The sequence below is a fragment of the Oncorhynchus kisutch genome, linkage group LG29, assembly GCF_002021735.2.
Source record: "Oncorhynchus kisutch isolate 150728-3 linkage group LG29, Okis_V2, whole genome shotgun sequence".
NCBI classification, from domain to species: domain Eukaryota; kingdom Metazoa; phylum Chordata; class Actinopteri; order Salmoniformes; family Salmonidae; genus Oncorhynchus; species Oncorhynchus kisutch.
The window spans coordinates 42,384,016-42,411,086 of record NC_034202.2 but is presented as its reverse complement, the minus strand read 5'-3'; the positions used below and the strand labels follow the sequence as shown (position 1 = coordinate 42,411,086).

General features: G+C 44.9%; 1 protein-coding gene across 2 annotated transcripts; it reads right to left on the bottom strand.

The window, feature by feature from the left end:
• Nucleotides 1-999: 999 nt before the first annotated feature.
• chek1 (checkpoint kinase 1) lies at nucleotides 1,000-26,758 on the bottom strand. 2 transcript variants are annotated; one of them, XM_020473635.2, is made up of 13 exons: nucleotides 26,366-26,758; nucleotides 24,772-24,837; nucleotides 20,647-20,761; nucleotides 20,110-20,218; nucleotides 19,937-20,001; nucleotides 19,253-19,322; nucleotides 18,976-19,164; nucleotides 18,607-18,711; nucleotides 16,707-16,860; nucleotides 15,691-15,853; nucleotides 4,745-4,876; nucleotides 1,685-1,786; nucleotides 1,000-1,567 (listed from the first exon to the last, which is right to left on the bottom strand). In XM_020473635.2, exons 2-13 carry the CDS (start codon nucleotides 24,834-24,836, stop codon nucleotides 1,472-1,474), a joined length of 1,365 nt encoding a protein of 454 aa, XP_020329224.1. In that variant the 5' UTR covers nucleotide 24,837; nucleotides 26,366-26,758; the 3' UTR covers nucleotides 1,000-1,471. The 2 variants fall into 2 exon arrangements, with proteins under 2 accessions (XP_020329224.1, XP_031665249.1); XM_031809389.1 differs by lacking the exon at nucleotides 26,366-26,758 and adding an exon at nucleotides 25,079-26,291.
• Nucleotides 26,759-27,071: the final 313 nt, after the last annotated feature.

The following is a 27,071-nucleotide window of genomic DNA, read 5'->3' as shown; positions in this document are numbered from 1 at the left end:
ATACCGAGAGAGACAGAGACCTATACCGAGAGAGACAGACCTATACCGAGAGAGACAGACCTATACCGAGAGAGACAGACCTATACCGAGAGAGACAGACCTATACCGAGAGAGACAGAGACCTTTACCGAGAGAGACAGAGACCTATACCGAGAGAGACAGACCTATACCGAGAGAGACAGACCTATACCGAGAGAGACAGACCTATACCGAGAGAGACAGACCTATACCGAGAGAGACAGAGACCTTTACCGAGAGAGACAGACCTATACCGAGAGAGACAGAGACCTATACCGAGAGAGACAGACCTATACCGAGAGAGACAGACCTATACCGAGAGAGACAGACCTATACCGAGAGAGACAGACCTATACCGAGAGAGACAGAGACCTTTACCGAGAGAGACAGAGACCTATACCGAGAGAGACAGACCTATACCGAGAGAGACAGAGACCTATACCGAGAGAGACAGACCTATACCGAGAGAGACAGACCTATACCGAGAGAGACAGACCTATACCGAGAGAGACAGACCTATACCGAGAGAGACAGACCTATACCGAGAGAGACAGACCTATACCGAGAGAGACAGACCTATACCGAGAGAGACAGACCTATACCGAGAGAGACAGAGACCTTTACCGAGAGAGACAGACCTATACCGAGAGAGACAGACCTATACCGAGAGAGACAGACCTATACCGAGAGAGACAGACCTATACCGAGAGAGACAGACCTATACCGAGAGAGACAGACCTTTACCGAGAGAGACAGACCTTTACCGAGAGAGACAGACCTTTACCGAGAGAGACAGAGACCTATACCGAGAGAGACAGAGACCTATACCGAGAGAGACAGAGACCTATACCGAGAGAGACAGACCTTTACCGAGAGAGACAGAGACCTTTACCGAGAGAGACAGACCTATACCGAGAGAGACAGAGACCTTTACCGAGACATTTCCTGAATTGATGTAATAATAAAGTCCAGAAACATTCATAACATTGTGCACCACCATCTTTTTTAATTCTCATTTAAACTACTAGTTTGATGGTTGTAGTTATCAATTGTCCCATTGACAATCACCCATATTAACACACTTCTTTCATTTCAAACTTGACATTTCTCTAGTAAAGGCTACTTATCATAATGAATCAATTCAACTAAATGCCTGTGATTAGTGATCAGTATGGTCAGTGAGGATCATTTGTTTATGGTCCCAGCTGTAGCAGCTACTGCAACTACACACACCATACGTGATACTATCCTTGTGGGGACCTGAAATGTATTTCATTCAAAATCCTTTTCCCTAGACCATTTTAAGCTATCCTCACAGGGACCTGGGAAATGTCCCCGCGAATGAGAATTATCCTGGTGGGGAATTTTGGGGATTTCCGGTACGCATGAGGATAGTAAAACACACGCCTGATGTCTTCTGGTGTGTGTGTTCCATGATGTAGATGGCAACTGATCATGTGACAGGAAGTGGTATTCTCTGGGTACTGATGATGTCACTTAGCTTCTGTTTGATCTTCAGGAAGAGACGCTTAAACTCCAGACCATCGCCCTGTAACACACACACACTATCTGTATCCATGAAGTGATGCAGGATACTGCAAAGATCGGCAGATATAGTTAGAGTACATTCACAGTTGTATTACACACACACGTCAGTATCCCCTACCTTGGATAGTCTGAAGTCCAGTAAAACTCTCTCGTCCAGCTCCATCAGATGAACCTTAAATATCAACTTATTGTTCCGTCTATCCAGAGTACTGACTGTTACCTGGGAAACAAGACACGCAACAAGGGTTAAAGGTGTGTGACTGGTGGGATATGAACTAGGGCGGGGCCACATGTCATATACCTGGTGGGATATGAACTAGGGCGGGGCCACATGTCATATACCTGGTGGGATATGAACTAGGGCGGGGCCACATGTCATATACCTGGTGGGATATGAACTAGGGCGGGGCCACATGTCATATACCTGGTGGGATATGAACTAGGGCGGGGCCACATGTCATATACCTGGTGGGATATGAACTAGGGCGGGGCCACATGTCATATACCTGGTGGGATATGAACTAGGGCGGGGCCACATGTCATATACCTGGTGGGATATGAACTAGGGCGGGGCCACATGTCATATACCTGGTGGGATATGAACTAGGGCGGGGCCACATGTCATATACCTGGTGGGATATGAACTAGGGCGGGGCCACATGGCCAACATGTCATTTAACATGCAACCAGAAAATGGTGGAGTGATTTCTGCATAATGCATCTTTAAATCACTGTCACAACATTTAGAATAAATTAGCTAGTTATTCTGCCTATTTAATGGAGTCATGCGAAAGCACATTAGGAAATATGTTTTCATTTATGGTAGACGCTCGGGAAAACTAAAAGTCAGGTCAGTTAAGGGACAATATCTTCCTTCAAAGACTCAAGACTCTTACTGACGGTTGCAGCTGCTTCGTGTGATGTTTTGTTGTCTCCATCTTCTTGCCCTTCATTCTGTTGTCTGTGCCCAATAATGCTTGTACCATGTTTTGTGCTGCTACCATGAGGTGTTGTTACCATGTTGTTGTCATGTTGTGTTGCTACCATGCTGTGTTGTCATGTGGTGATGCCTTGCTTTGTTGTGGTGTCTAGTTGGTTGTGATGTGTGTTTTGTCCTATATTTTTAATCCTAGCCCCAGCAAGAAGCCTTTTGGTAGGCCGTCATTGTAAATAAGAATTTGTTCTTAACCGACTTGCCTAGTTAAATAAAGATTAAATCAAATTAAAAAAACAAGCTTTGCGTACAATGTTGAATTGCCCTCACTGCTGCTCGATCAGCCTACTTTTCAGACCTGATTGAGAATAAAAAAACAAACCAAAAAATGTATTTTTGACAGTCTCAACGCTAACTTAAAAGCAGCATTACCCAAGTGAGGATGGCCTTCACTTCAGCAGTGATGAATTCATGAACTTCTTTGACAAAAAGATTATGATCATTAGAAAGCAAATTACAGACTCCGCTTTGAATCTGCATATTTCTCCAAAACTCAGTTGTCCTGATTCAGCACAGAACTGCCAGGACCTAGAATCAATGGTGACACTCCAAGATTTTTTTATCCAGTATTTCGACACATTCACAAAAATAGTCACGGCCTCTAAATCTTGCAGCTGCCTACTGGACCCTATTCCAACTAAACTACTGAAAGAGCTACTTCCTGAGCTTGGCCTTCCTATGTTGAACATAGGGAGGACCCCATTCAGTCGACTGGTCGATTGTTTAGGCTGTTGGTCGACCGAGATATCTTCAGTCGAGCAGTCGTATAAAGAAAATACAAAATAATTCATGGGGCACAAAACACTTATCTGATTTGCACCTGTTTCAGTGGCCTAATCCATTGTGGGGGCCACTGATTCAGTGAACATCAAGCCTCATGCAACGGCAAAATGTCAGACAGAGCAATTTCACAGATGCAGATGTTTTTAATATTTGCTATGCTGTAAAAGGCTTCACATGTTTTTCTTCATTAAAACAGCCTGGTATTACTTAGTGTTTACACTGTTCCAAACGGGGAAAAAAAACATATCGTAATCTACCACCACCTGTTTGCACATATGCACGCTGCGCTTGCTCATGTAACTTCCTTTTTCTTGATCTCCTTCTAATTGTTATTACAATTATGATGATCATTAAAATAATTAGTAATGTCGTTGTCATTAGTAGGTTCTGTATAGTAGCCTTGTATAACCACCATGTCATTATCATTAACAAACCTCACTCAACGTCAACAAAAAACAAAGGAGATGATCGTGGTCTTCAGGAAACAGCAGAAGGAGCACCCCCCTATCCACATTGACAGACAGCAGTGGAAGAGGTGGAAAGTTAAAGTTCCTCGGCGTTCACATCACAGACAAACTGAAATGGTCCACCCACACAGACAGTGTGGTGAAGGCGGCAAACAGCTTCTATCTCAAGGCCTGTTAAACAGCCATCACCAACACCATGGCTGCTGCCTACATACTGACTCGAATCATTGGCCACTTTAATAAATGGATCACTAGTCACTTTAATAATGTTTACATATCTTGCATTACTCATCTCACATGTATATACTTTATACCATCTATTGCATCATGCCTATGCTGCTCTGTCATTGCTCATCCATTATATTCTTATTCCATTCATTTACTTGTTTGTGTGTATTAGGTAGTTGATGTGGAATTGTTAGATTACATGTCAGATATTGCTGGACAGTCAGAACTAGAAGCACAAGCATTTCGCTACACTCGCAGTTGTAACCCATATTACCGGCTCTACATTTATTTTTATTTCTATTGCAAATTGGCACTGCAGTTGGATGCATCTCCATTGGCGGGCCGCATTTTACATTCATAAACCAACATTTTAGCGTTTATAAAGAATGTCTTTACAGGGTTAGATACAGATGTTTCAAAAGTAGCTAGAATCAATATAGGCTGCATCCCTCAAATATTTTCTGGTGCTCCGAACTCTTATTGTTCTCATAACTTCTGTGAACTGGGAGCACCAATGCTACCAACACATTTTTAAAATTTATAGCTGTGCTGAGTCAGACAAAACTAGTATTTGGTGCAGGTGTATTTGAAAGTGGGTGAGTACCTGGTTGGTGCAGGTGTCTTTAAAAAGGTGTGTGGGTGTACCTGGTGTGTAATGTAAAAATGGTTGGTGCAGGTATGTCTGAAAGGGTGTGTGCGTGTGTACCTGGTTGGTGCAGGTGTGTTTGAAGGTGTGGCCCAGGTCGATACAGGTGTCCCTCAGAGCGGAGCAGGAAGCTGAAGAGTCCAGAGTCGTAAAGAACCTCGTCATCCTCCGAACCAGCCGCTGCCACGGGGTCTACACACACACACACGAGCAAGAGACAAGGAGATATGTTTAAAACCAGCAATAATACCCGAACATAAAAACACACAAATGATTTCATGTTAAGTCCCATATTAGGTATTACAGACAGGTTGAAAATGTCAGTGAGAACACTTTCCAGGTGGTCCGCACATGCTTTGAGTGCACGTCCTGATAATCTGTCTGACCCTGCGGCTTTGTGAATGTTGGCCTGTTTAAAAAGGTCTTGCTCATATCGGCTACAGAGAACGTGATCACAGTCATCCGGGACAGCTGGTGCGCTCATGCATGCTTCAGTGTTTCTTGCTTAAAAGCAAGCATAAAAAGGCATTTAACTCATCTGGCAGGCTCTCGTCACTGGGAAGTTCATGGCTGAGTTTCCCTTTGTAGTCCGTAAAAGTTTATGCCCTGCCACATCCGACGAGCGTCAGAGCCGGTGTAGTACGATTCAATCTTAGTCCTGTATTGACACTTTGCCTGTTTGATGGCTCGTCTGAGGGCATAGCGGGATTTCTTATGAGCGCCCAGATTAGTGACCCACTCCTTGAAAGCGGACGCTCTAGCCTTTAGCTCGGTGCGGGTGTTGCCTGTAATCCATGACTTCTGGTTGGGAAATGTAAGTACGGTCACAGTAGGGACAACGTCATCAATGCAGATATTGATAAAGCCGGTGACAGAGGCGGTATACACCTCAATGTCATTGGAATATGTTCTGGGATTCATCCAATCTGTGCTAGCAAAACAGTCGTGTATAGTAGTATCCGCATCATCTGATCACTTCCGTATTGAGCGAGTCACTGGTACGTCCTGCTTTTGTTTTTGCTCGGTAACAGGATACCGGAGGATAGAAATACGGCCAGATTTGCCAAATGGAGGGCGAGGAAGTTTTGTACACTTCTCTGTGTTTGGAGTAAAATTTGTCTAGTTTTTCCCCCCTCTGGTTGCACATGTGATATGCTGTAAGACATTAGGTAAAACAGATTTAAGTTTGCCTGCATTAAAGTCCCCCGCAACTAGGAGTGCCGTGTTACTTTTGGTACCTCTGTCAAAATGTGCTTCACATCTCCCCTGATTGAGGATCAGGTCTGTCTTTCAACACAGCCCATGTCTCCTTAAAGCGCCAGAGCGCCGTGCCTGCTCAGCTAGCTCTAGCCTGTCCCGAGGAACCACTGAAGTCACTTGGAGTCTGGGCCGTATCATGTTAGATCCCTCTCATTCTGGCTCGTCTGTCCCACTGGGAGTCTGGACCACATCATGTTAGATCCCCTCTCATACTGGCTCTAGTCTGTCCTGAGGAACCACTGAACTCACTGGGAGTCTGGGCTTTATCTCCATTCATGCTGCACAGAAGTTAACACATTTGAATAATGCACATAGACATGTTAAACTGTTCATTACTGTTACAACACTTTACAATGCAAGAAGACAACTATAGCTTCCAGCTTTGTGGGCTAACTTCCTTTGCTAGTATACAGCTGAAGCTAACATCAATTCACATACCCTAGTACCTTGTTATGATACACACGGTATCACAAACCCAAAATATTGCTGATTTCAAAGCGGATTGTCACCAAAAATGTTAATTCACTTTCTCCCCCCTGGCTCACGCCTCTACCAGTCAAGCTCATCTTTGCTCGAGTAATTTGTCACATGCACCAAATACAAACAGTGAAAGCCCTTAACCAACAGTTGAAAAAAAAAAATAATAAATAAAAGTAGCAAATAATTAAAGAGCAGCAGTAAAATAACAATAGCGAGGCTATATATAGGGGGCACCGGTTAGTCAAGGTGCATTTTTGACACGTGGGACAGCGGCACTTTTATATTTATTTATAGAAATAAAAAATAATAAATAAATAAATATATATATATATATATAAAAAGAGATTTCTTATTCCAAATGAAGGGAAAGAGATGAGTAAAAACAAAATTAATTGTATGATTGATTAATTAAATGCATACATTCAAGTAATGTCAAAGGTAATGATATTGAACTCTACAGATCTGTCTGGATCAAGTCCTACGCTGTGACTTTGGCTAATACGCCTTCTTTATTTGTCTTGGTATCGGGTATCATTCCGGTATCGAGATGGTTTTGGTATCGAGTAGGAATTGATTTGGTATTGAGTATATTTCGTTTTGGTATCACTTTGGTATTGTTGTGGTTTCGTTTTAGTATCATGATGGTATCGTTGTGGTATCGTGAGACTAACCGGTGTTGGGTTCTGAGAATATGAAATGTTACTTATTCATGTCACTGATGGAGTGCTAAGGTTGGAGGGTCTACACCAGTAGTTAAGGGTTATAGGAGGAAGGTACAATGGAAGTCAGAATTTCACATTCACTTAGGTTGGAGTCATTAAAACTAGTTTTTCAACCACTCCACAAATTTATTGTTAACAAACTATAGTTTTGGCAAGTCGGTTAACACATCTACTTTGTGCATGACAAGTAAATCTTTTAACAATTGTTTAGACAGATTATTTAACTTATAATTCACTGTATCACAATTCCAGTGGGTCAGACGTTTACATACACTAAGTTGACTGTGCCTTTAAACTGCTTGGAAAATTCCAGAAAATGATGTCATGGCTTTAGAAGCTTCTGATAAATGATGTCAATTAGCCTGAGTCAATTGGAGGTGTACTTGTGGATGTATTTCAAGGCCTACCTTCAAACGCAGTGCCTCTTTGACATCAAGGGATAATCAAAAGAAGTCAGCCAAGACATCAGAAAAAAAAATTGTAGACCTCCACATGTCTGGTTCATCCTTGAGAGCAATTTCCAAACGCCTGAAGGTACCAGGTTCATCTGTACAAACAATAGTACGCAAGTATAAACACCATGGGACACACCATCATACCGCTCAGGAAGGAGACGCGTGGAGAAAACGGGGACAAAAGTATCTATATCCACAGTAAAATGAGTCCTATATCGACATAACCTGAAAGGCCGCTCAGCAAGGAAGAAGCCACTGCTCCAAAACAGCCATAAAAAAGCCAGACTGCAGTTTGCAACTGCACATGGGGACAAAGATCATACTTTTTGGAGAAATGTCCTCTGGTCTGATGAAACAAAAATATAACTGTTTGGCCATAATGACCATTGTTATGTTTGGAGGGAAAAGGGGGAGGCTTGCAAGCCGAAGAACACCATCCCAACCGTGAAGCACAGGAGTGGCAGCATGATGTGGGGGTGCTTTGCTGTAGGAGGGACTGGTGCACTTCACAAAATAGATGGCATCAGGAAGGAAAATTATGCAGATATATTAAAGCAACAACTCAAGACATCAGTCAGGAAGTTAAAGCTTAGTCGCAAATGGGTCTTACAAATGGACAATGACCCCAAGCATACTTCAAAGTTGTGGCAAATTGGCTTAAGGACAACAAAGTCAAGGTATTGGAGTGGCCATCACAAAGCCTTGACCTCAATCCCATAGAAAATGTGGGCAGAACTGAAAAAGCGTGTGCAAGCAAGGAAGCCTACAAACCTGACTCAGTTACACCAGCTCTGTCAGGAGGAATGGGCCAAAATTCACCCAACTTATTGTGGGAAGCTTGTGGAAGGCAACCCGAAACTTTTGACCCAAGTTAAACAATTTAAAGGCAATGCTACCAAATACTAATTGAGTGTATGTAAACTTCTGACCCATTGGGAATGTGATGAAAGAAATAAAAGCTGAAATAAATCACTCTACAATTATTCTGACATTTCACATTATTAAAATAAAGTGATGATCCTAACTGACCTAAGACAGGGCATTTGTACTAGGATTAAATGTCAGGAATTGTGAAAAATGCAGTTCAAATGCATTTGGCTAAGGTGTATGTAAACTTCTGGCTTGGAATGTGTTGAGTGCAGGGAAGCGATTACATGTGGCAGGCATTGATAAGGGGAGACAGGTAGACATCTTAGAAATCAACAATGTCACTGAGGGAGAGGGTAATGTATAATGTTTACATTATGTCAGGATATGTCATTGTTAGCCATCAGAGATCCTCGGGGAGGAGAATAGACAGTCTGGTATCAATAACCATGACAGCCTTGAGTTGGGGAGTATGAGCACTTTGGGGTAGAGGTCAAGTCAGATGAAGTGACGAAGAACAGATCTCACTAAGGTTCTGTCTAGCAACAGGGATGCATTGGCTGTTCGGTTGTGCAGGAGGAGACTCAGCCTAGGAAAAAGGGTTAAATATCAGTGCTTGTGTGAAATATTTTGTTGTCTGAATTACAGCTGTAAGGATCCTTTGGGAAGAATAAAACTTGGTTAAGCTTCTCCAGTGTCTGAGTTATTTACTCTTACACTATCTATATTTTTCAAAGCTGTCAACTTAACACCACAAACTGATGCTGCACTAAGACCGCACTCAACTTACTGTATAAGACCATAAGCAAACAAGAAAATGGTCATACAGAAGCGGCGCTCCTAGTGGACGGGGACTTTAAATGCATGGAAAATTAAATCTGTTTTACCCCCCCCCCCCAAAAAAAAATACAAATAACTCTAGAACACCTCTACTACACACAGTGATGCATCGAATGCTCTCCCTTGCCCTCCATTTGGCAAATCTGACCATAATTCCATCCTCCCAAATCCTGTTTATAAGCAAAAACTAAAGCAGGAAGTACCAGTGACACGTTCAATATGGAAGTTGTCAGAGGCCGTGGATGCTACCCTATTGGACGGTTTTGCTAGCAAACTGGATTACACTTCAGGTCACCGGCTTCATCAATAAGTGCATCGACGGCATCGTCCCCAGTGACTGTACGTACATATCCCAACCAGAAGCCATTGATTACAGGCAACATTTGCACCGAGCTAAAGACTTGAAATGCAGCTTTCAAGGAGCGGGACACAAATCCAGAAGCTAATAAGAAATCTATGCCATCAGACAAACCATCAAACAGGCAAAGCATCAATACAGGACTAAGATTGAATTGTACTTCACCGGCTCCGGCGCTCGTCGGACGTGGCAGGGCTTGCCAACTATTAGGGACTACAAAGGGAAACCCAACCGCGAGCTGCCCAGTGACGAGAGCCTACCAGATGAGCTAAGTTAGTTTCATGCTCGCTTTGAGGCAAGCAACACTGAAGCATGCACGGGAGCACCAGCTGTTCCGGATGACTGTGATAACGCTATCGGCAGCCGATGTGTGCAAGACCTTTAAACAGGTCAACATTCACAAGGCCGTGGGGCCAGATGGATTACCAGGACGTGTACTCAAAGCATGCGCAGACCAACTGGCAAGTGTCTTCACTGATATTTGCAACCTCTCCCTGGCCGAGTCTATAATACCTACATGTTTCAAGCAGACCACCATAGTCCCTGGGCCCAAGAAAGCCAAGGTAACCTGCCTACATGAGCCATGAAGTGCTTTGAAAGGCTTAGCACCCAACAGTTTGCGCAATCTTGATCGCACTGCACACGGCCCTTTCCCACCTGGACAAAAGGAACAGATATGTGAGAATGCTGTTCATGGACTACAGCTCAGTTTTCAACACCGTATTGCCCACAAGGCTCATCACTAAGCTAAAGACCCTGGGACTAAACACCTCCCTCTGCAACAGGATCCAGGACTTCCTGACTGGCCGCCCCCACGTGGTAAGGGTAGGCAACAACACATCTGCTACACTGATGCTCAACACTGGGGCCCTTCAGGTGTGTGTGCTTAGTCCCCTCCTGTCCTCCCTGTTCACCCAAGACTGCGTAGCCAAACACGACTCCAACACCATCATTAAGTTTGCTGACGACACAACAGTGGTAGGCCAGATCAGACAACAAGACAGCCTATAGGCAGGCGGTCAGAGACCTGGCATTGTGGTGCCAGGAGAACAACATCTCCCTCAATGTGAGCAAGACAAAGGAGCAGATCTTGGACTACAGGAAAAGGAGGGCCGAACACGCCCCCATTCACATCGATGGGGCTGAAGTGGAGCGGGTCGAGAGTTTCAAGTTCCTCGGTGTCCACATCACCAACAAACTATCATGGTCCAAACAAACCAAGACAGTCATGAAGAGGCCACGACAAAACCTTTTCCCTCCTCGGGAGAATGCAAAGATTTGGCATGGGTCCCCAGATCCTCAAAAAGTTCTACAGTTGCACCATCGAGAGCATCCCAACCGTTTGCATCACCGCCTGGTATGGCAACTGCTCGGCATACAGAGGGTAGCGCATACAGCCCAGTAGATCACTATGGCCAAGCTTCCTGACATCTAGGACCTATATACTAGGCTGTGTCAGAAGAAGGCCCCAAAAATTGTCAAAAGACTCCAGTCACCCAAGTTACAGCCTGTTCTCTCTGCTACCGCAGAGCACCAAGTCCGGTTCCAAAAGGCTCCTTAACTTCTTTGGGACACGGGCAGTATTTTCACGTCCGGATTAAAAGTGTGTCCAAAGTAAACAGCCTGCTACTCAGACCCAGAAGATAAGATATCTACTAATAATATGCATTTGGATAGAAAACACTGAAGTTTCTAAAAACTGATTTGGCAGGCGAAACCCCGAGGACAAAGCGTTCAGAATTTTGTTTTGTTTTGAGGTCACTCTTTTCAATAGGTCTTCATTGGGAATCCAGATTTCTAATTGACTTTCCTGCAGTTCCTATCGCTTCCACTGGATGTCAACAGTCTTTCGAAATTGGATGAGGTTTTTCCTTTGAGAAATTAAGTAACACTCATTTGGCCGCCTTTCGTTCCAGTACTCTGCTGCCTGTGACTGGAACGAATTGCAAAAATCGCTGAAGTTGGAGACTTTTATCTCCCTCACCAACTTCAAACATCAGCTATCTGAGCGGCTAACCGATCGCTGCAGCTGTACATAGTCTATTGGTAAATCAAATCAAATTTATTTGTCACATACACATGGTTAGCAGATGTTAATGCGAGTGTAGCGAAATGCTTGTGCTTCTAGTTCCGACAATGCAGTAATAACGAACAAGTAATCTAACTAACAATTCCAAAAAAAACTACTGTCTTATACACAATGTACGGGGATAAAGAATATGTACATAAGGATATATGAATGAGTGATGGTACAGAGCAGCATAGGCAAGATACAGTAGATGATATCGAGTACAGTATATACATATGAGATGAGTATGTAAACCAAGTGGCATAGTTAAAGTGGCTAGTGATACATGTATTACATAAGGATGCAGTCGATGATATAGAGTACAGTATCTACGTATGCATATGAGATGAATAATGTAGGGTAAGTAACATTATATAAGGTAGCATTGTTTAAAGTGGCTAGTGATATATTTACATCATTTCCCATCAATTCCCATGATTAAAGTGGCTGAAGTAGAGTCAGTGGCATTGACAGTGTGTTGGCAGTAGCCACTCAATGTTAGTGGTGGCTGTTTAACAGTCTGATGGCCTTGAGATAGAAGCTGTTTTTCAGTCTCTCGGTCCCAGCTTTGATGCACCTGTACTGACCTCGCCTTCTGGATGACAGCGGGGTGAACAGGCAGTGGCTCGGGTGGTTGATGTCCTTGATGATCTTTATGGCCTTCCTGTAGCATCGGGTGGTGTAGGTGTCCTGGAGGGCAGGTAGTTTGCCCCCGGTGATGCGTTGTGCAGACCTCACTACCCTCTGGAGAGCCTTACGGTTGAGGGCGGTGCAGTTGCCATACCAGGCGGTGATACAGCCCGCCAGGATGCTCTCGATTGTGCATCTGTAGAAGTTTGTGAGTGCTTTTGGTGACAAGCCGAATTTCTTCAGCCTCCTGAGGTTGAAGAGGCGCTGCTGCGCCTTCCTCACGATGCTGTCTGTGTGAGTGGACCAATTCAGTTTGTCTGTGATGTGTATGCCGAGGAACTTAAAACTTGCTACCCTCTCCACTACTGTTCCATCGATGTGGATGGGGGGGGTGTTCCCTCTGCTGTTTCCTGAAGTCCACAATCATCTCCTTAGTTTTGTTGACGTTGAGTGTGAGGTTATTTTCCTGACACCACACTCCGAGGGCCCTCACCTCCTCCCTGTAGGCCGTCTCGTCGTTGTTGGTAATCAAGCCTACCACTGTTGTGTCGTCCGCAAACTTGATGATTGAGTTGGAGGCGTGCGTGGCCACGCAGTCGTGGGTGAACAGGGAGTACAGGAGAGGGCTCAGAACGCACCCTTGTGGGGCCCCAGTGTTGAGGATCAGCGGGGAGGAGATGTTGTTGCCTACCCTCACCACCTGGGGGCGGCCCGTCAGGAAGTCCAGTACCCAGTTGCACAGGGCGGGGTCGAGACCCAGGGTCTCGAGCTTGATGACGAGCTTGGAGGGTACTATGGTGTTGAATGCCGAGCTGTAGTCGATGAACAGCATTCTCACATAGGTATTCCTCTTGTCCAGATGGGTTAGGGCAGTGTGCAGTGTGGTTGAGATTGCATCGTCTGTGGACCTATTTGGGTGGTAAGCAAATTGGAGTGGGTCAAGGGTGTCAGGTAGGGTGGAGGTGATATGGTCCTTGACTAGTCTCTCAAAGCACTTCATGATGACGGATGTGAGTGCTACGGGGCGGTAGTCGTTTAGCTCAGTTACCTTAGCTTTCTTGGGAACAGGAACAATGGTGGCCCTCTTGAAGCATGTGGGAACAGCAAACTGGTATAGGGATTGGTTGAATATGTCAGTAAACACACCGGCCAGCTGGTCTGCGCATGCTCTGAGGGCGCGGCTGGGGATGCCGTCTGGGCCTGCAGCCTTGCGAGGGTTAACACGTTTAAATGTCTTACTCACTTCGGCTGCAGTGAAGGAGAGACCGCATGTTTTCGTTGCAGGCCGTGTCAGTGGCACTGTATTGTCCTCAAAGCGGGCAAAAAAGTTGTTTAGTCTGCCTGGGAGCAAGACATCCTGGTCCGTGACTGGGCTGGGTTTCTTCCTGTAGTCCGTGATTGACTGTAGACCCTGCCACATGCCTCTTGTGTCTGAGCCGTTGAATTGAGATTCTACTTTGTCTCTGTACTGGCGCTTAGCTTGTTTGATAGCCTTGCGGAGGGAATAGCTGCACTGTTTGTATTCAGTCATGTTACCAGACACCTTGCCCTGATTAAAAGCAGTGGTTCGCGCCTTCAGTTCCACACGAATGCTGCCATCAATCCACGGTTTCTGGTTGGGGAATGTTTTAATCGTTGCTATGGGAACGACATCTTCAACGCACGTTCTAATGAACTCGCACACCGAATCAGCGTATTCGTCAATGTTGTTGGCTGACGCAATACGAAACATCTCCCAGTCCACGTGATGGAAGCAGTCTTGGAGTGTGGAGTCAGCTTGGTCGGACCAGCGTTGGACAGACCTCAGCGTGGGAGCTTCTTGTTTTAGTTTCTGTCTGTAGGCAGGGATCAACAAAATGGAGTCGTGGTCAGCTTTTCCGAAAGGGGGGCGGGGCAGGGCCTTATATGCGTCGCGGAAGTTAGAGTAACAATGATCCAGGGTCTTTCCACCCCTGGTTGCGCAATCGATATGCTGATAAAATTTAGGGAGTCTTGTTTTCAGATTAGCCCACCCTTTCTCACCTACCTCATCCCCATACTGTTTTTATTTATTTACTTTTCTGCTCTTTTGCACACCAATATCTCTACCTGTACATGACCATCTGATCATTCATCACTCCAGTGTTAATCTGCAAAATTGTAATTATTTGCCTACCTCCTCATGCCTTTTGCACACATTGTATATAGACTCCCCCTTTGGTTTCTACTGTGTTATTGACTTGTTAATTGTTTACTCCATGTGTAACTCTTTGTTGTCTGCTCACACTGCTATGCTTTATCTTGGCCAGGTCGCAGTTGCAAATGAGAACTTGTTCTCAACTAGCCTACCTGGTTAAATAAAGGTGTTCTCAACTAGCCTACCTGGTTAAATAAAGGTGTTCTCAACTAGCCTACCTGGTTAAATAAAGGTGAAATAAAAAATAAAAAATAAAACACTGTTCAGAATGAGGCTCGAGGGAAGTGCACTCTTTATTAGAGGCACATGACCTGAAAGCACGCTCCACTTTGTTTTCCTCCGGTATTGAAGGCAGTACATCCCGTCTTCAATTTGATCGATTATTTACGTTAAAAAATACCTAAAGTTGTATTACAAAAGTAGTTTGAAATGTTTGGACAATGCTTACAGGTAACTTTTGAGATATTTTGTAGTCACGTCGCGCAAGTTGGAACTGGTGTTTTTCTGGATCAAACGTGCCAAATAAATTGACATTTTGGATATATATCAACGGAATTAATCGAACAAAAAGGACCATTTGTGATGTTTATGGGACATATTGGAGTGCCAACAGAAGAAGCTCGTCAAAGGTAAGGCATATTTCTGCGTTGTGTCGCGCCTGCAGGGTTGAAGGTTAACAGCTTCTACCCCCAAGCCATAAGACTGCAGAACAATTAATAAAACGATCACCCTGACTATTTACATTGAAACCCCCCCTTTGTTTTTATACTGCTGCTACTCGCTGTTTATTATCTATGCAGTCACTTTACCCCTACCTAAACGGACAACTCTATATAGCCTCATTGTCATTTTATTTAAAAAATACTTTAGTTTATTTGGTAAAATTTTTCTTAACTATTTCTTGAACTGCATTGTTGGTTAAGGGCTTGTAAGTATTTCAAGGTAAGGTCTACACTTGTGGTAGTCGGTGCATGTGACAAACAACATTTGATTTGATCCTCTCAATCAGTATACGACGTAAGACATTTTGACAGAAGTATCTAAATTCTAGTACAGAACTGTTTTTCCATGTTCTCGAATATAAAAAGTACCAAAGTTCAGTATACCGTGCAACACTAGTGTGTACGTATACAGTGTGTGTGTGTGGTACCTGGCTGGCTCCAGGCGTGCCCAGTAGTTGACTCCCCAGCAACATGTTGTCTGGTCTGGCCGGCTGAGAGAAGCTGACCTGGTCTTGCACTCCGACACACACACTTCCCTCCCACACACCGAGCGCTGGGTCTGGCTGGGAGCTGGAGAACTGCACCCTATCACTACACACACACACACACACACACCATTAATCCGCTGCTCCCAACTCCCCAGACACCCTTGGAGAGTGGGGTCACAGCCACGGTCTGCCACTATCAACGGCGAGGGTTAAGTGTCTTGCTCAAGGGCACATTGGCAAATTCTACATTGTTTGCTCTGGGATTCGAACTAGCAACTGTTCAGTGACTGTGTGCGTTCTCTAATTCTCTCCTTCTCTCTTTCTTTCTCTCTCTCGGAGGACCTGAGCCCTAGGACCATGCCCCAGGACTACCTGACATGATGACTCCTTGCTGTCCCCAGTCCACCTGGCCATGCTGCTGTTCCAGTTTCAACTGACCTGAGCCCTAGGACCATGCTCCAGGACTACCTGACATGATGACTCCTTGCTGTCCCCAGTCCACCTGGCCATGCTGCTGCTCCAGTTTCAACTTCCACCTGACTGTGCTGCTGCTCCAGTTTCAACTGTTCTGCCTTATTATTATTCGACCATGCTGGTCATTTATGAACATTTGAACATCTTGGCCATGTTCTGTTATAATCTCCACCTGGCACAGCCAGAAGAGGACTGGCCACCCCACATAGCCTGGTTCCTCTCTAGGTTTCTTCCTAGATATTGGCCTTTCTAGGGAGTTTTTCCTAGCCACCGTGCTTCTACACCTGCATTGCTTGCTGTTTGGGGTTTTAGGCTGGGTTTCTGTACAGCACTTTGAGATATCAGCTGATGTACGAAGGGCTATATAAATAAATTTGATTTGATTTGATTTGGCCCAATGCGCTAGGTTTCCTGCCGCCTGGTGGCAACATTAGACAAACACCACTACACACACAAATAATAACAGTTGTAAAATAACCCACCTGTTGTTCCTGTGTAGTAGTAGTCTGTCAGAGAGTAGCAGTTTGTTGTGAGAGGCTAAGGGTGTGAAGGTCTGACTGAACCATGGGTCGGTCTTGAGATCAGAGATAGACAGCCTCTCTTCTGGCAAGGCCTGGAGTAGTTTAGATAGGAGGCCTAAACCCACATCAAGAAATAAAAGTATATATATAAAACCGTGGAGTTTAGACACATAGAACCGTGGAGGTTAGACACATAGAACCGTGGAGGTTAGACGTACATGTATGTGTCTAAACTCCACGGTTCTATCGATTGGTGTGTGTGTCACGCACTCAAGTTTTGGGTCAATTAGAAATGTCCTTGTTTTTGAAAGAAAAGCAATTTTTTCCATTAAAATAACATCAAATTGATCAGAAATACAGTGTAGACACTGAAGATCTCATACAACGCTGTGTACAGAACAGCACAAACAGGCTCTAACCAGAATAGAAAGAGTGGGAGGCCCCGGAGCACAACTGAGCAAGAGGACAAGTACATTAGTGTCTAGGTTGAGAAACAGACGCCTCACAAGTCCTCAACAGGCAGCTTCATTAATTAGTACCCGCAAAACAACAGTCTCAACATCAACAGTGAAGAGGCGACTCCGGGATTCTGGCCTTCGAGGCAGAATTCCTCTGTTCAGTGTGTGTTCTCTTGCACATCTTAATCTTTTTATTGGCCAGTCTGAGATATGGCTTTTTCTATGCAACTCTGCCTAGAAGGGCAGCATACCGGAGTCGCCTCTTCACTGTTGACGTTGAGACTGGTGTTTAGCGGGGGTGTTTTTATTTAAGTAGGCAAGTCAGTTAAGAACAAATACTTATTTACAATGACGGCCTACCAAAAGGCCTCCTGCAGGGACTGTATCTGATGCTCCAGATACTCAACTAGTTAAAAGGCCAGAACAGTTTTGAGCTGTGTTAACATAATTGCAAAAGGGTTCTGATGATCAATAAGCCTTTTAAAATGATAAACTTGGATTAGCTAACAACATGCCACTGGAACACAGGAGTGATAGTTGCTAATAAATCAGCCTCTGTACACCTATGCAGATATTCCATTAAAAAAAAAAGTTTCCAGCTACAATAGTAATTTACAACATTAACAAATGTCTACACTAGAGGTCGACCGATTAATCGGAATGGCCGAATTTTCAAGTTTTCATAACAATTGGAAATCTGTCTTTTTTTTTTACACCTTTATTTAATCTTTATTTAAGTAGGCAAGTCTGTGTTCTTAACTTTCTTATTTTCAATGACGGCCTAGGAACGGTGGGTTAACTGCCTTGTTCAGTGGCCGAACGACAGATTTTTACCTTGTCAGCTCAGGGATTCAATCTTGCAACCTTACGGTTAACAGTAATGCAGTAAGAAGCCAAGGTAAGTTGCTAGCTAGCATAAACTTAAATCAATCATAATCGCTAGTTATAACTACACATGGTTGATGATATTACTAGTTTATCTAGCGTGTCCTGCGTTGCATATAATCGATGCAGTGCGCACTCGAAAAAGGATTGTCGTTGCTCCAACGTGTACCTAACCATAAACACCAATGCCTTTCTTAAAATCAATACACAGAAGTATATATTTTTAAACCTGCATATTTAGCTAAAAGAAATCCAGGTGAGCAGGCAATATTAACCAGGTAAGTTAAAACAAGTGTTCATTCAGTATTGTTGTAATTGTCATTATTACAAATACATGTAAAAAAAGAAGAAGAAAAAAACGGAAAATTTAAAAAATAAATAAAAAAAATTCGGCCGATTAATCGGTATCGGCTTTATTTGTCCTCCAATAATCGGTATCGGTGTTGAAAAATCATAATCGGTCAACCTCTAGTTTACATACACACAATTACTGGGAGGGGGGGGGGGGGGGGTCTTACTGAGGGGTGTGTGTTTAATCTTCTTCCAGGGGGAGAGGTAGGTCTTCTTCTGCAGCCAATCAGAATATTCCTGGCAGCTCTCGCTGGGCTGGTCCCACGGCAACTCTGTAACCATAGCAACACAGTCACACACACACAAAGGTTCCAGAGCAACTTTCCAATGACAACGTCACACAAACTGTTAAGTCCATATTTTAAGTGTCCCTATATTTCTGTTATTACGGTGCCATGACTCTGTTAGTGTGGCTGCGCAGGAGTCTCGTTGCCAATGAATCTGGCCTGAGTGCAATGGCAACCATGTATTGTAAGAATACGATTGAGTAAACTTTGTTACCTTGTGGTATTTGAGTTTACACACACCAGCCTTACCTCCAGCCAACATGGCGGTGAGGACGATGCCACAGGCCCAGACGTCAGCTGGTTGAGCGTTGAACTCTAATTTGCTGAGCAGCTCAGGCGCGACGTACGGAAGCGTTCCACACAGCCTGTTCAGACGCCGCTCTCGCCCACGGTGACGGAACATCGTAGCTAGACCGAAGTCTGACAACTTCAGGTTATCTACACAAACAAGTAGCAGAACACAGTATACACCATTATGTCAAAGTAAAATGAGCATAACTAGCACACACTCAGTCAAAACACACACCTTTATCATCCAGGAGAATGTTCTCAGGCTTGATGTCTCTGTGGGTGATACCTACACTGTGGAGATATTCCTAGAGAGAGAGAGCGGGGGAGAGGGAGCACGGGAAAGAGAGCGAGCGAGAGCGAGAGCGAGAGCGCGCGCGTGGGGGAAGAGAGAGAGATTAAATCTATTATATGCCATTTAGCAGATGCTTTTATCTAAAATGACATTTTACATATGGGTGGTCCCGGGAATCAAACCCCAAGCGCCATGCTCTACCAACTGAGCTACAGAAGACCATGGATGATCAAGACTGCAAGTCTACTCTAGTGCCCCCGACCTCTAGTGCCCCTGCATATTTAAAGAATAGCTAGGCCTATGTAAAGGACATCATGCTGATTGCTTCGGGAGTACCACTTCCTCCCGATTCAGAGTACCTGGTGTGAACTCGGGACCTCTGCCTTGCTAGCGCACGTGACCGTCCTCCTGAGATTGTATCTGCTACTATAATGAATAGCATATAGATCAAGGAACCAAGCGACAACACTACCCTCACAGCTCCGCAAGGAATGTTATGGCACGTTTCACTTTTCAGGTAGCACGTAATGCCGGAGCGTATTGACAAAAAGGACATTGCAACAACTCCCTAACGTGTGTAGACCCTTTAACCCCGACCTCTAACCATCCTAGATAACGGTCACTCACCACAGCTGCCATCAACTGCTGGAAAAACCTGTGAGCTTCTCTCTCTGGCATCCCCAAATCAGGCTCTGAGAGAGAGAGAAGTAGAGTTTAAGTTTTAGATGACCCCCAGCCTGTGATAGGATTCAATCTACCAATCTCATTGTTGTGATTGGCTGCTGGCTCTGTCATCTCACCAATCCTGTCGAATAGCTCTCCACCGCTGCAGTACTCCAGGAACAGATAGACAGTCGGCCCCTCCCTCCGGTGGCCGAAGAAACGCACTACATTAGGGTGGGACAGAACCTGTAACAAAACACACAACCAAGAAATCCATGAGAAAGCAAAAAAAAACACCATTATGTCAAAGTAATGGTGTAGCCTAGTGGTTAGAGCATTGGGCCAGTAACCGAAAGGTTGCTGGATCAAATCCCCGAGCTGACAAGGTAAAAATATGACCTGCCCCTGGACAAGGCAGTTAACCCACTGTTCCCTGGTAGGCCGCCATTGTAAATAAGAATTTGTTCTTAACTGACTTGCCTAGTTAAATAAATAAAAACCTTAAGGACTTGGATTCACCCTTACTCTGTTTATGATTGTGTTGTCATGGAGGAGTGATTGGGCTCATTTATTTGAGTTCAAAATTAAATACCACGCTCATGGAAGGTCATAAGTGTGCAAAGCTGTCATCAAGGCAAAGGTTGGCTACTTTGACCAGACAGTCAGATAAGTACCTTGTTTATGCAGATCTCTTTCTTGACGTTCTCAGAACACTCCTTCCCCTGAGACGTATCAATAACCTTCACCGCTACAGCCTCTCCTGTCTGTCTGTTCACCAGCAGCCTCACCCTGAGACATACACACCATGAGTATCACACACACTAGGAAAGTGACAAATGAAAAAAATAAATTCAGAAATTCACAATGCAGAACATGGTCCTATTAAGTATGACCACTAGAGGGCGATTAAGGTCTATCCACCACAGTCATAGGCTAAATCTCAAACTGAACACTTGGTCCTTGAAGAGGTGGCATCTTGCTGATGTGCTCCATAGTGATCACGAGGCTGTAGGTGTTTCTGACAAAATGAGCTCATCAATATTCCAAAATTATCTTACCATTGGCGAGCATTGTCTACCTGGGAAACACGGGGCAGCGGACGAACACAGTTGGAAACACGACACTGGGAAACACGGGGGGGCCGACGACACTGGGAAACACGGGGGGGCCGACGACACTGGGAAACACGGGGGGGCAGACGACACTGGGAAACACGGGGGGGCAGACGACACTGGGAAACACGGGGGGGCAGACGACACTGGGAAACACGGGGGGGCAGACGACACTGGGAAACACGGGGGGGCAGACGACACTGGGAAACACGGGGGGGCAGACGACACTGGGAAACACGGGGGGGCAGACGACACTGGGAAACACGGGGGGGCAGACGACACTGGGAAACACGGGGGGGCAGACGACACTGGGAAACACGGGGGGGCAGACGCCACTGGGAAACACGGGGGGGCAGACGCCACTGGGAAACACGGGGGGGCAGACGCCACTGGGAAACACGGGGGGGCAGACGCCACTGGGAAACACGGGGGGGCAGACGCCACTGGGAAACACGGGGGGGCAGACGCCACTGGGAAACACGGGGGGGCAGACGCCACTGGGAAACACGGGGGGGCAGACGCCACTGGGAAACACGGGGGGGCAGACGCCACTGGGAAACACGGGGGGGCAGACGCCACTGGGAAACACGGGGGGGCAGACGCCACTGGGAAACACGGGGGGGCAGACGCCACTGGGAAACACGGGGGGGCAGACGCCACTGGGAAACACGGGGGGGCAGACGCCACTGGGAAACACGGGGGGGCAGACGACACTGGGAAACACGGGGGGGCAGACGACACTGGGAAACACGGGGGGGCAGACGACACTGGGAAACACGGGGGGGCAGACGACACTGGGAAACACGGGGGGGCAGACGACCCTGGGAAACACGGGGGGGCAGACGACCCTGGGAAACACGGGGGGCAGACGACCCTGGGAAACACGGGGGGCAGACACCCTGGGAAACACGGGGGGCAGACACCCTGGGAAACACGGGGGGCAGACACCCTGGGAAACACGGGGGGCAGACACCCTGGGAAACACGGGGGGCAGACACCCTGGGAAACACGGGGGGCAGACACCCTGGGAAACACGGGGGGCAGACACCCTGGGAAACACGGGGGGCAGACACCCTGGGAAACACGGGGGGCAGACACCCTGGGAAACACGGGGGGCAGACACCCTGGGAAACACGGGGGGCAGACACCCTGGGAAACACGGGGGGCAGACACCCTGGGAAACACGGGGGGCAGACACAGACACACTAGGAACCTGGGGCAGACACAGACACACTAGGAACCTGGGGCAGACAGATTGATAGACAGGGAGATGGATGGAAGAAATAAACAACATCTCTACATATCGCTCTCCGGTGATTTAGCTTGAAGCCTGCCTGCTGCTAGCTAGCATCCAGTGTCCAACATTAATTGCCCGCTAGCCCGGGGCCAGTAACGTCAACACATTTTTGCATTCCAGTTCAACATTTACCTGTGAAGTCTACCATTGAAGACTACACACAGAAATGTCATGCGATTAGCATTTGAGCAATATGATGGGCCATTCAAGCACGACCACACTCCCGAAACTCAACTTCGAGCAGTACATGAGGCGATGCCTTAATTAAAAGCACATGTAAGCGGTCCGAAGCAAAAATAATCAATCTACTGGCTGAGAACTTCAATAGTGAACATATTAGCAACATGCTGGCTACTGTTGATAGTCTGCAGAAAGACACCTAGCATTCAAGTTGGTTAGGGCAGTCTGACAACAACAAAAAGCAGTCTTCATTCAACCAATCAATTGGACAAAGTTTTTTTCCATAGACACACCCTGTGTTTGAAATAAATTATATATATGAAGTCAGAGGTTTACATACACCTTGGCCAAATGCCTGTGTGTGTGTGTGTCTCAAGAGTTTGGACACACCTACTCATTCAAGGGTTTTTCTTTATTTTTTATATTTTCTACACTGTAGAATAATAGTAAAGACATCAAAAGTATGAAATAACACATATGGAATCATGTAGTAACAAAAAAAAGTGTGAAATCAAAATATTATATGAGATTCTTCAAATAGCCACCCCTTGCCTTGACAGCTTTGCACACTCTTGGCATTCTCTCAACAAGCATCACCTGGAATGCTTTTCCAACTATCTTGAAGAAGTTCCAACATATGCTGAGCACTTGTTGGCTGCTTTTCCTTCACTCTGCGGTCGCAGAGTCCAAAGTCACTCTGCGGTCACTAAGAGTCACTCTGCGGTCCAGGTCACTCTGCGGTCACTAAGTCCAAACCAGATGGCGTAACGTGGCATGCTGTGGTAGCCATTCTGGTTAAGTGTGCCTTGAATTCTAAATAAATCACTGGCAGTGACACCAGCAAAGCACCCCCACACCATAACACCTCTTCCTCCAGTCTTTACGGTGGAAAATACATCTGCGGAGATCGTCCATTCACCCACACCTCACCTGACAAAGACATGGTGGTTGGAACCAAAGATCTCAAATTTGGACTCCAGACCAAAGTAAAAATGTTCATGGCCCAAGCTAGTCTCTTCTTATTGGTGTCCTTTAGTAGTTGTTTATTTGCAGCAATTTGACCATGAAGGCCTGATTCACACAGTGTCCTCTGAACAGTTGATGTTGAGATGTGTCTGTTACTTGAACTCTGAAGTATTTATTTGGGCTGCAATTTCTGAGGCTGGTAACAAATGAACTTGCCCTCTGCAGCAGAGGTAACTCCGGGTCTTCCATTCCTGTGGCGGTCCTCATGAGAGCCAGTTAACTGTAATGAACTTATCCTCTGCAGCAGAGGTAACTCTGGGTCTTCCTTTCCTGTGGCGGTCCTCATGAGACCCAGTTTCATCATAGAGCTTGAAGGTTGTTGCGACTGCACTTGAAGAAACGTTCAAAGTTCTTGAAATGTTCCACATTGACTGACATTAATTTCTTAAAGTAATGATGGACTGTCATTTCTCTTTGCTTATTTGAGCTGTTCTTGACATAATATGGGCTTGGTCTTTTACCAAATAGCTCTCTGGTAAAAAGACCACACCCTATCTTGTCACAACAACTGATTGGCTCAAACAAATTAAGAAGGAAAAAAATTCCACTAATTAACTTAATGCAGACCTGTTAATTGAAATGCATTCCAGGTGACTACCTCATGAAGCTGATTCAGAGAATGCCAAGAGTGTACACACTCTCATCAAGGCAAAGGGTGGCTATTGGAAGAATCTCAAATATGAAATATATTTTTGATTTGTTTAGCACTTTTTGGTTACTACATCATTCCATGTGTGTTATTTCACAGTTTTGATGTCTTCACTATTATTCTACAATATAGAAAATAGTAAAAACTAAAAGAAAAACCCTTGAATGAGTAGGTGTTCTAAAACCTTTGACCAGTAGTGTACTGTCTGTCAGCTGTTGTTGCTGGCATCCCATGCCTAAGTTTGCTAATCTTGCCAATGAAAAAATTATTGAAGTAATTGCCAATATCAGAGGGTTTTGTGATGAATGAGCCATCCGATTAAATTAATGATGGAGCGGAGTTTGCCTTTTTGCCCAAAATTTCATTTAAGGTGCTCCAAAGCTTTTTACTATCATTCTTTATCTGTTTCATAGTGTAGTTCTTTTTATTCAGTTTAGTCACATGATTTCTACATTTGAAGTACGTTTGCCAATCGGTTGTGCAGCCAGACTTATTTGCCTCGTCCCTCTCAACCATACAATGTGTGTGTACTTACTCTCCATACGCTCCTTCTCCCAGCGTCTGGATCAGGTCCCAGTCCTGCACAAAAGGTACCGCCATGCTGCATGTGCGCACACACGTTAGAAAGTATGTTTGGTAGCAAGTCATGAGCTGTGTTTTAATACCCATTCTAACATACTGTATACTACATACTATTAGTTCATTTTAGTATACTGTATCTGAACGGTATCCTTTCAGTTGAGTGTACAAGCGCTTCACCTGTCTACTGGAAGATGATGCGGTTGCTATGCAACCTCCTGCTAACCCTAACCATAGCATAACAAATGACTGGCTAGACATACGATTTTGGGTGTGTTCGTAAATTCAGGGCGTTGTCAGAGCGTTCCGTCCGCACACTGGACGCTCTGGCCGATGAGCAGGTTTGACTTCCCAACGGCAGTCAAGCATCCAAGCTAACTGGCCAACGCTGGCTAGCTACTTCCAGACACAAATGAGAGAACCTCACTGACCATTTTACTCGCCCCAGCAGAGCTGGTTAGGCTGTTGTCATGTTATCCAGAGCGTTGGTGACTAACTGTGCTGCTGGCAACAATTTAATGACGCTTTTTTTTGCTGAAGTTTACTGGTACTGGTTATTTTCAACGGGTGTTGAGCGTTTGGAAATGCATCAGTTATTCTGCGTGAATTAACAATGTCCATTGAAACGCACGACCACTACACCACCACTTACCTAGTCTAAGAATGATGTGAATAATCAAACCAATCAAATGTAGTTAGGTAGCTAGCTAGCTTACTTATCACCGGTACTTACTGCAGTAATTATATGCGGTTCAAAATGATACTATAACTAACAAATTGTCAGCCAACATAACATGTTCGCTACACTCACAATAACATCTGCTAACCATGTATGTGACCAAAAAAATGGGCCCTAAAAGTGCAGAAATAGCGTCCACTGTTTGTATACTTCGTATTTTGGCGAATTTAGTAAGACATCCAGGAACGTTTGGCATACTATACCCATACTATGACCAATAAGTATACTGCATACTGACTATCCACACTATTTCCAATAAGTATACCATCCAAGCCCGTGGCTGTAAATAATGTTCTAGTGCTTTTAATTAACTAGAGAGACAGATAGCTAAACCAAGCCAACGCTACTGGCTAGCTAGTTTGCCCAAACCTGCGCCAACGTCACTAGCTGCATAGCCAACCAGTCCCCAAAACAAACGTTAACATGACTAACTACAATAGGAAGCAAAATCATTCAGTTTTGTTCGCTATGACATGTAACGTTATACGGTGAACCAGAATCTCCTATAACTACAACCAATTAGCAAGTAGGAAATGCCAGAATTTCCTAGTACCGATGAGAACGGAAACGCGGCAAGTCATTAAATCTAACCGAAGTATTAAACTATACAATATCGACAAGAATTGTAATTCACGCCAGGTAGCTAAAATACGCGTTGCCAAAAACGTTAGCTCGTCAAGTTAACGTTACTTTGTTAACAAAACCACACTTTGTCTAAACCTTACTGACGTTGGCTTTAATAGCTCTCCCCAATTCCTGTCAAGCAAGCGCAAAATAGTCTGTGTTGGCCACATGACCGTGTGTTGTTTACCTTGAGTCTTTCAGCAGTCCTGGTTCCTTATCAGCATTTATATTAAAATATATATATTATCTAAAAATCTTGAAAGCGAAGTAAACTCAAACGCAACTGGACAACAAATTTGGCGCGCTACATGGACTTCCGTTCCGGTGGTATTTACTATAGTGTCACTTCCTGTAAACGGTATGTTTACGGAAGTAGAAGAGAAAAGGCAGAGGTAACAATCACAGAGTTTGTACCATCGATAGACACCTCCAAAGACGGTACAGTATGAAGCTAAAACTGATTCTCCAATAGAAGTCCCCAAAACACTTGTAGGCGATGTCATGGCAAAGTTAGCTAGCTAAGCTCATGCGTAGGAACACGTCAGCGGGTCTGTTTTCTCACGCCGAACTGCGCATGTGCAAGTCGTCAAATCTTCTTCTTCGATAAGGTTTAAAGGCTTTTAGCATCCAATAAATATTGCATTACCGCCACCTACTAGACTGGAGTATAACTCCCTTATTCTTTGCTTGAAATAATAATAATAATAATAAATGTATTAATAAATAAACAAACACCCTACCACTAAAAACCCACCACACTACTCCACTATTTAAATATATTTGGTCCTGGGGCGGCAGGTAGCCTAGTGGTTAGAGAGTTGGGTTGCTGGATCGAATCCCAGAGATGACAATGTAAAAGTATGTAGTTCTGCCCTTGAACAAGGCAGTTAACC

Excerpts from the sequence above, each read along its gene's own strand:
- chek1 (XM_020473635.2), bottom strand. The coding sequence starts at position 24,836 with ATGGCGGTACCTTTTGTGCAGGACTGGGACCTGATCCAGACGCTGGGA. Across the intron at positions 20,762-24,771 it reads GGAGAAGGAGCGTATGGAGA|GGTGAGGCTGCTGGTGAACA; the intron begins GTAAGTACACAC and ends TGTATGTCTCAG. Across the intron at positions 16,861-18,606 it reads GATTAAACACACACCCCTCA|GCCTCCTATCTAAACTACTC; the intron begins GTAAGACCCCCC and ends ATGTGGGTTTAG.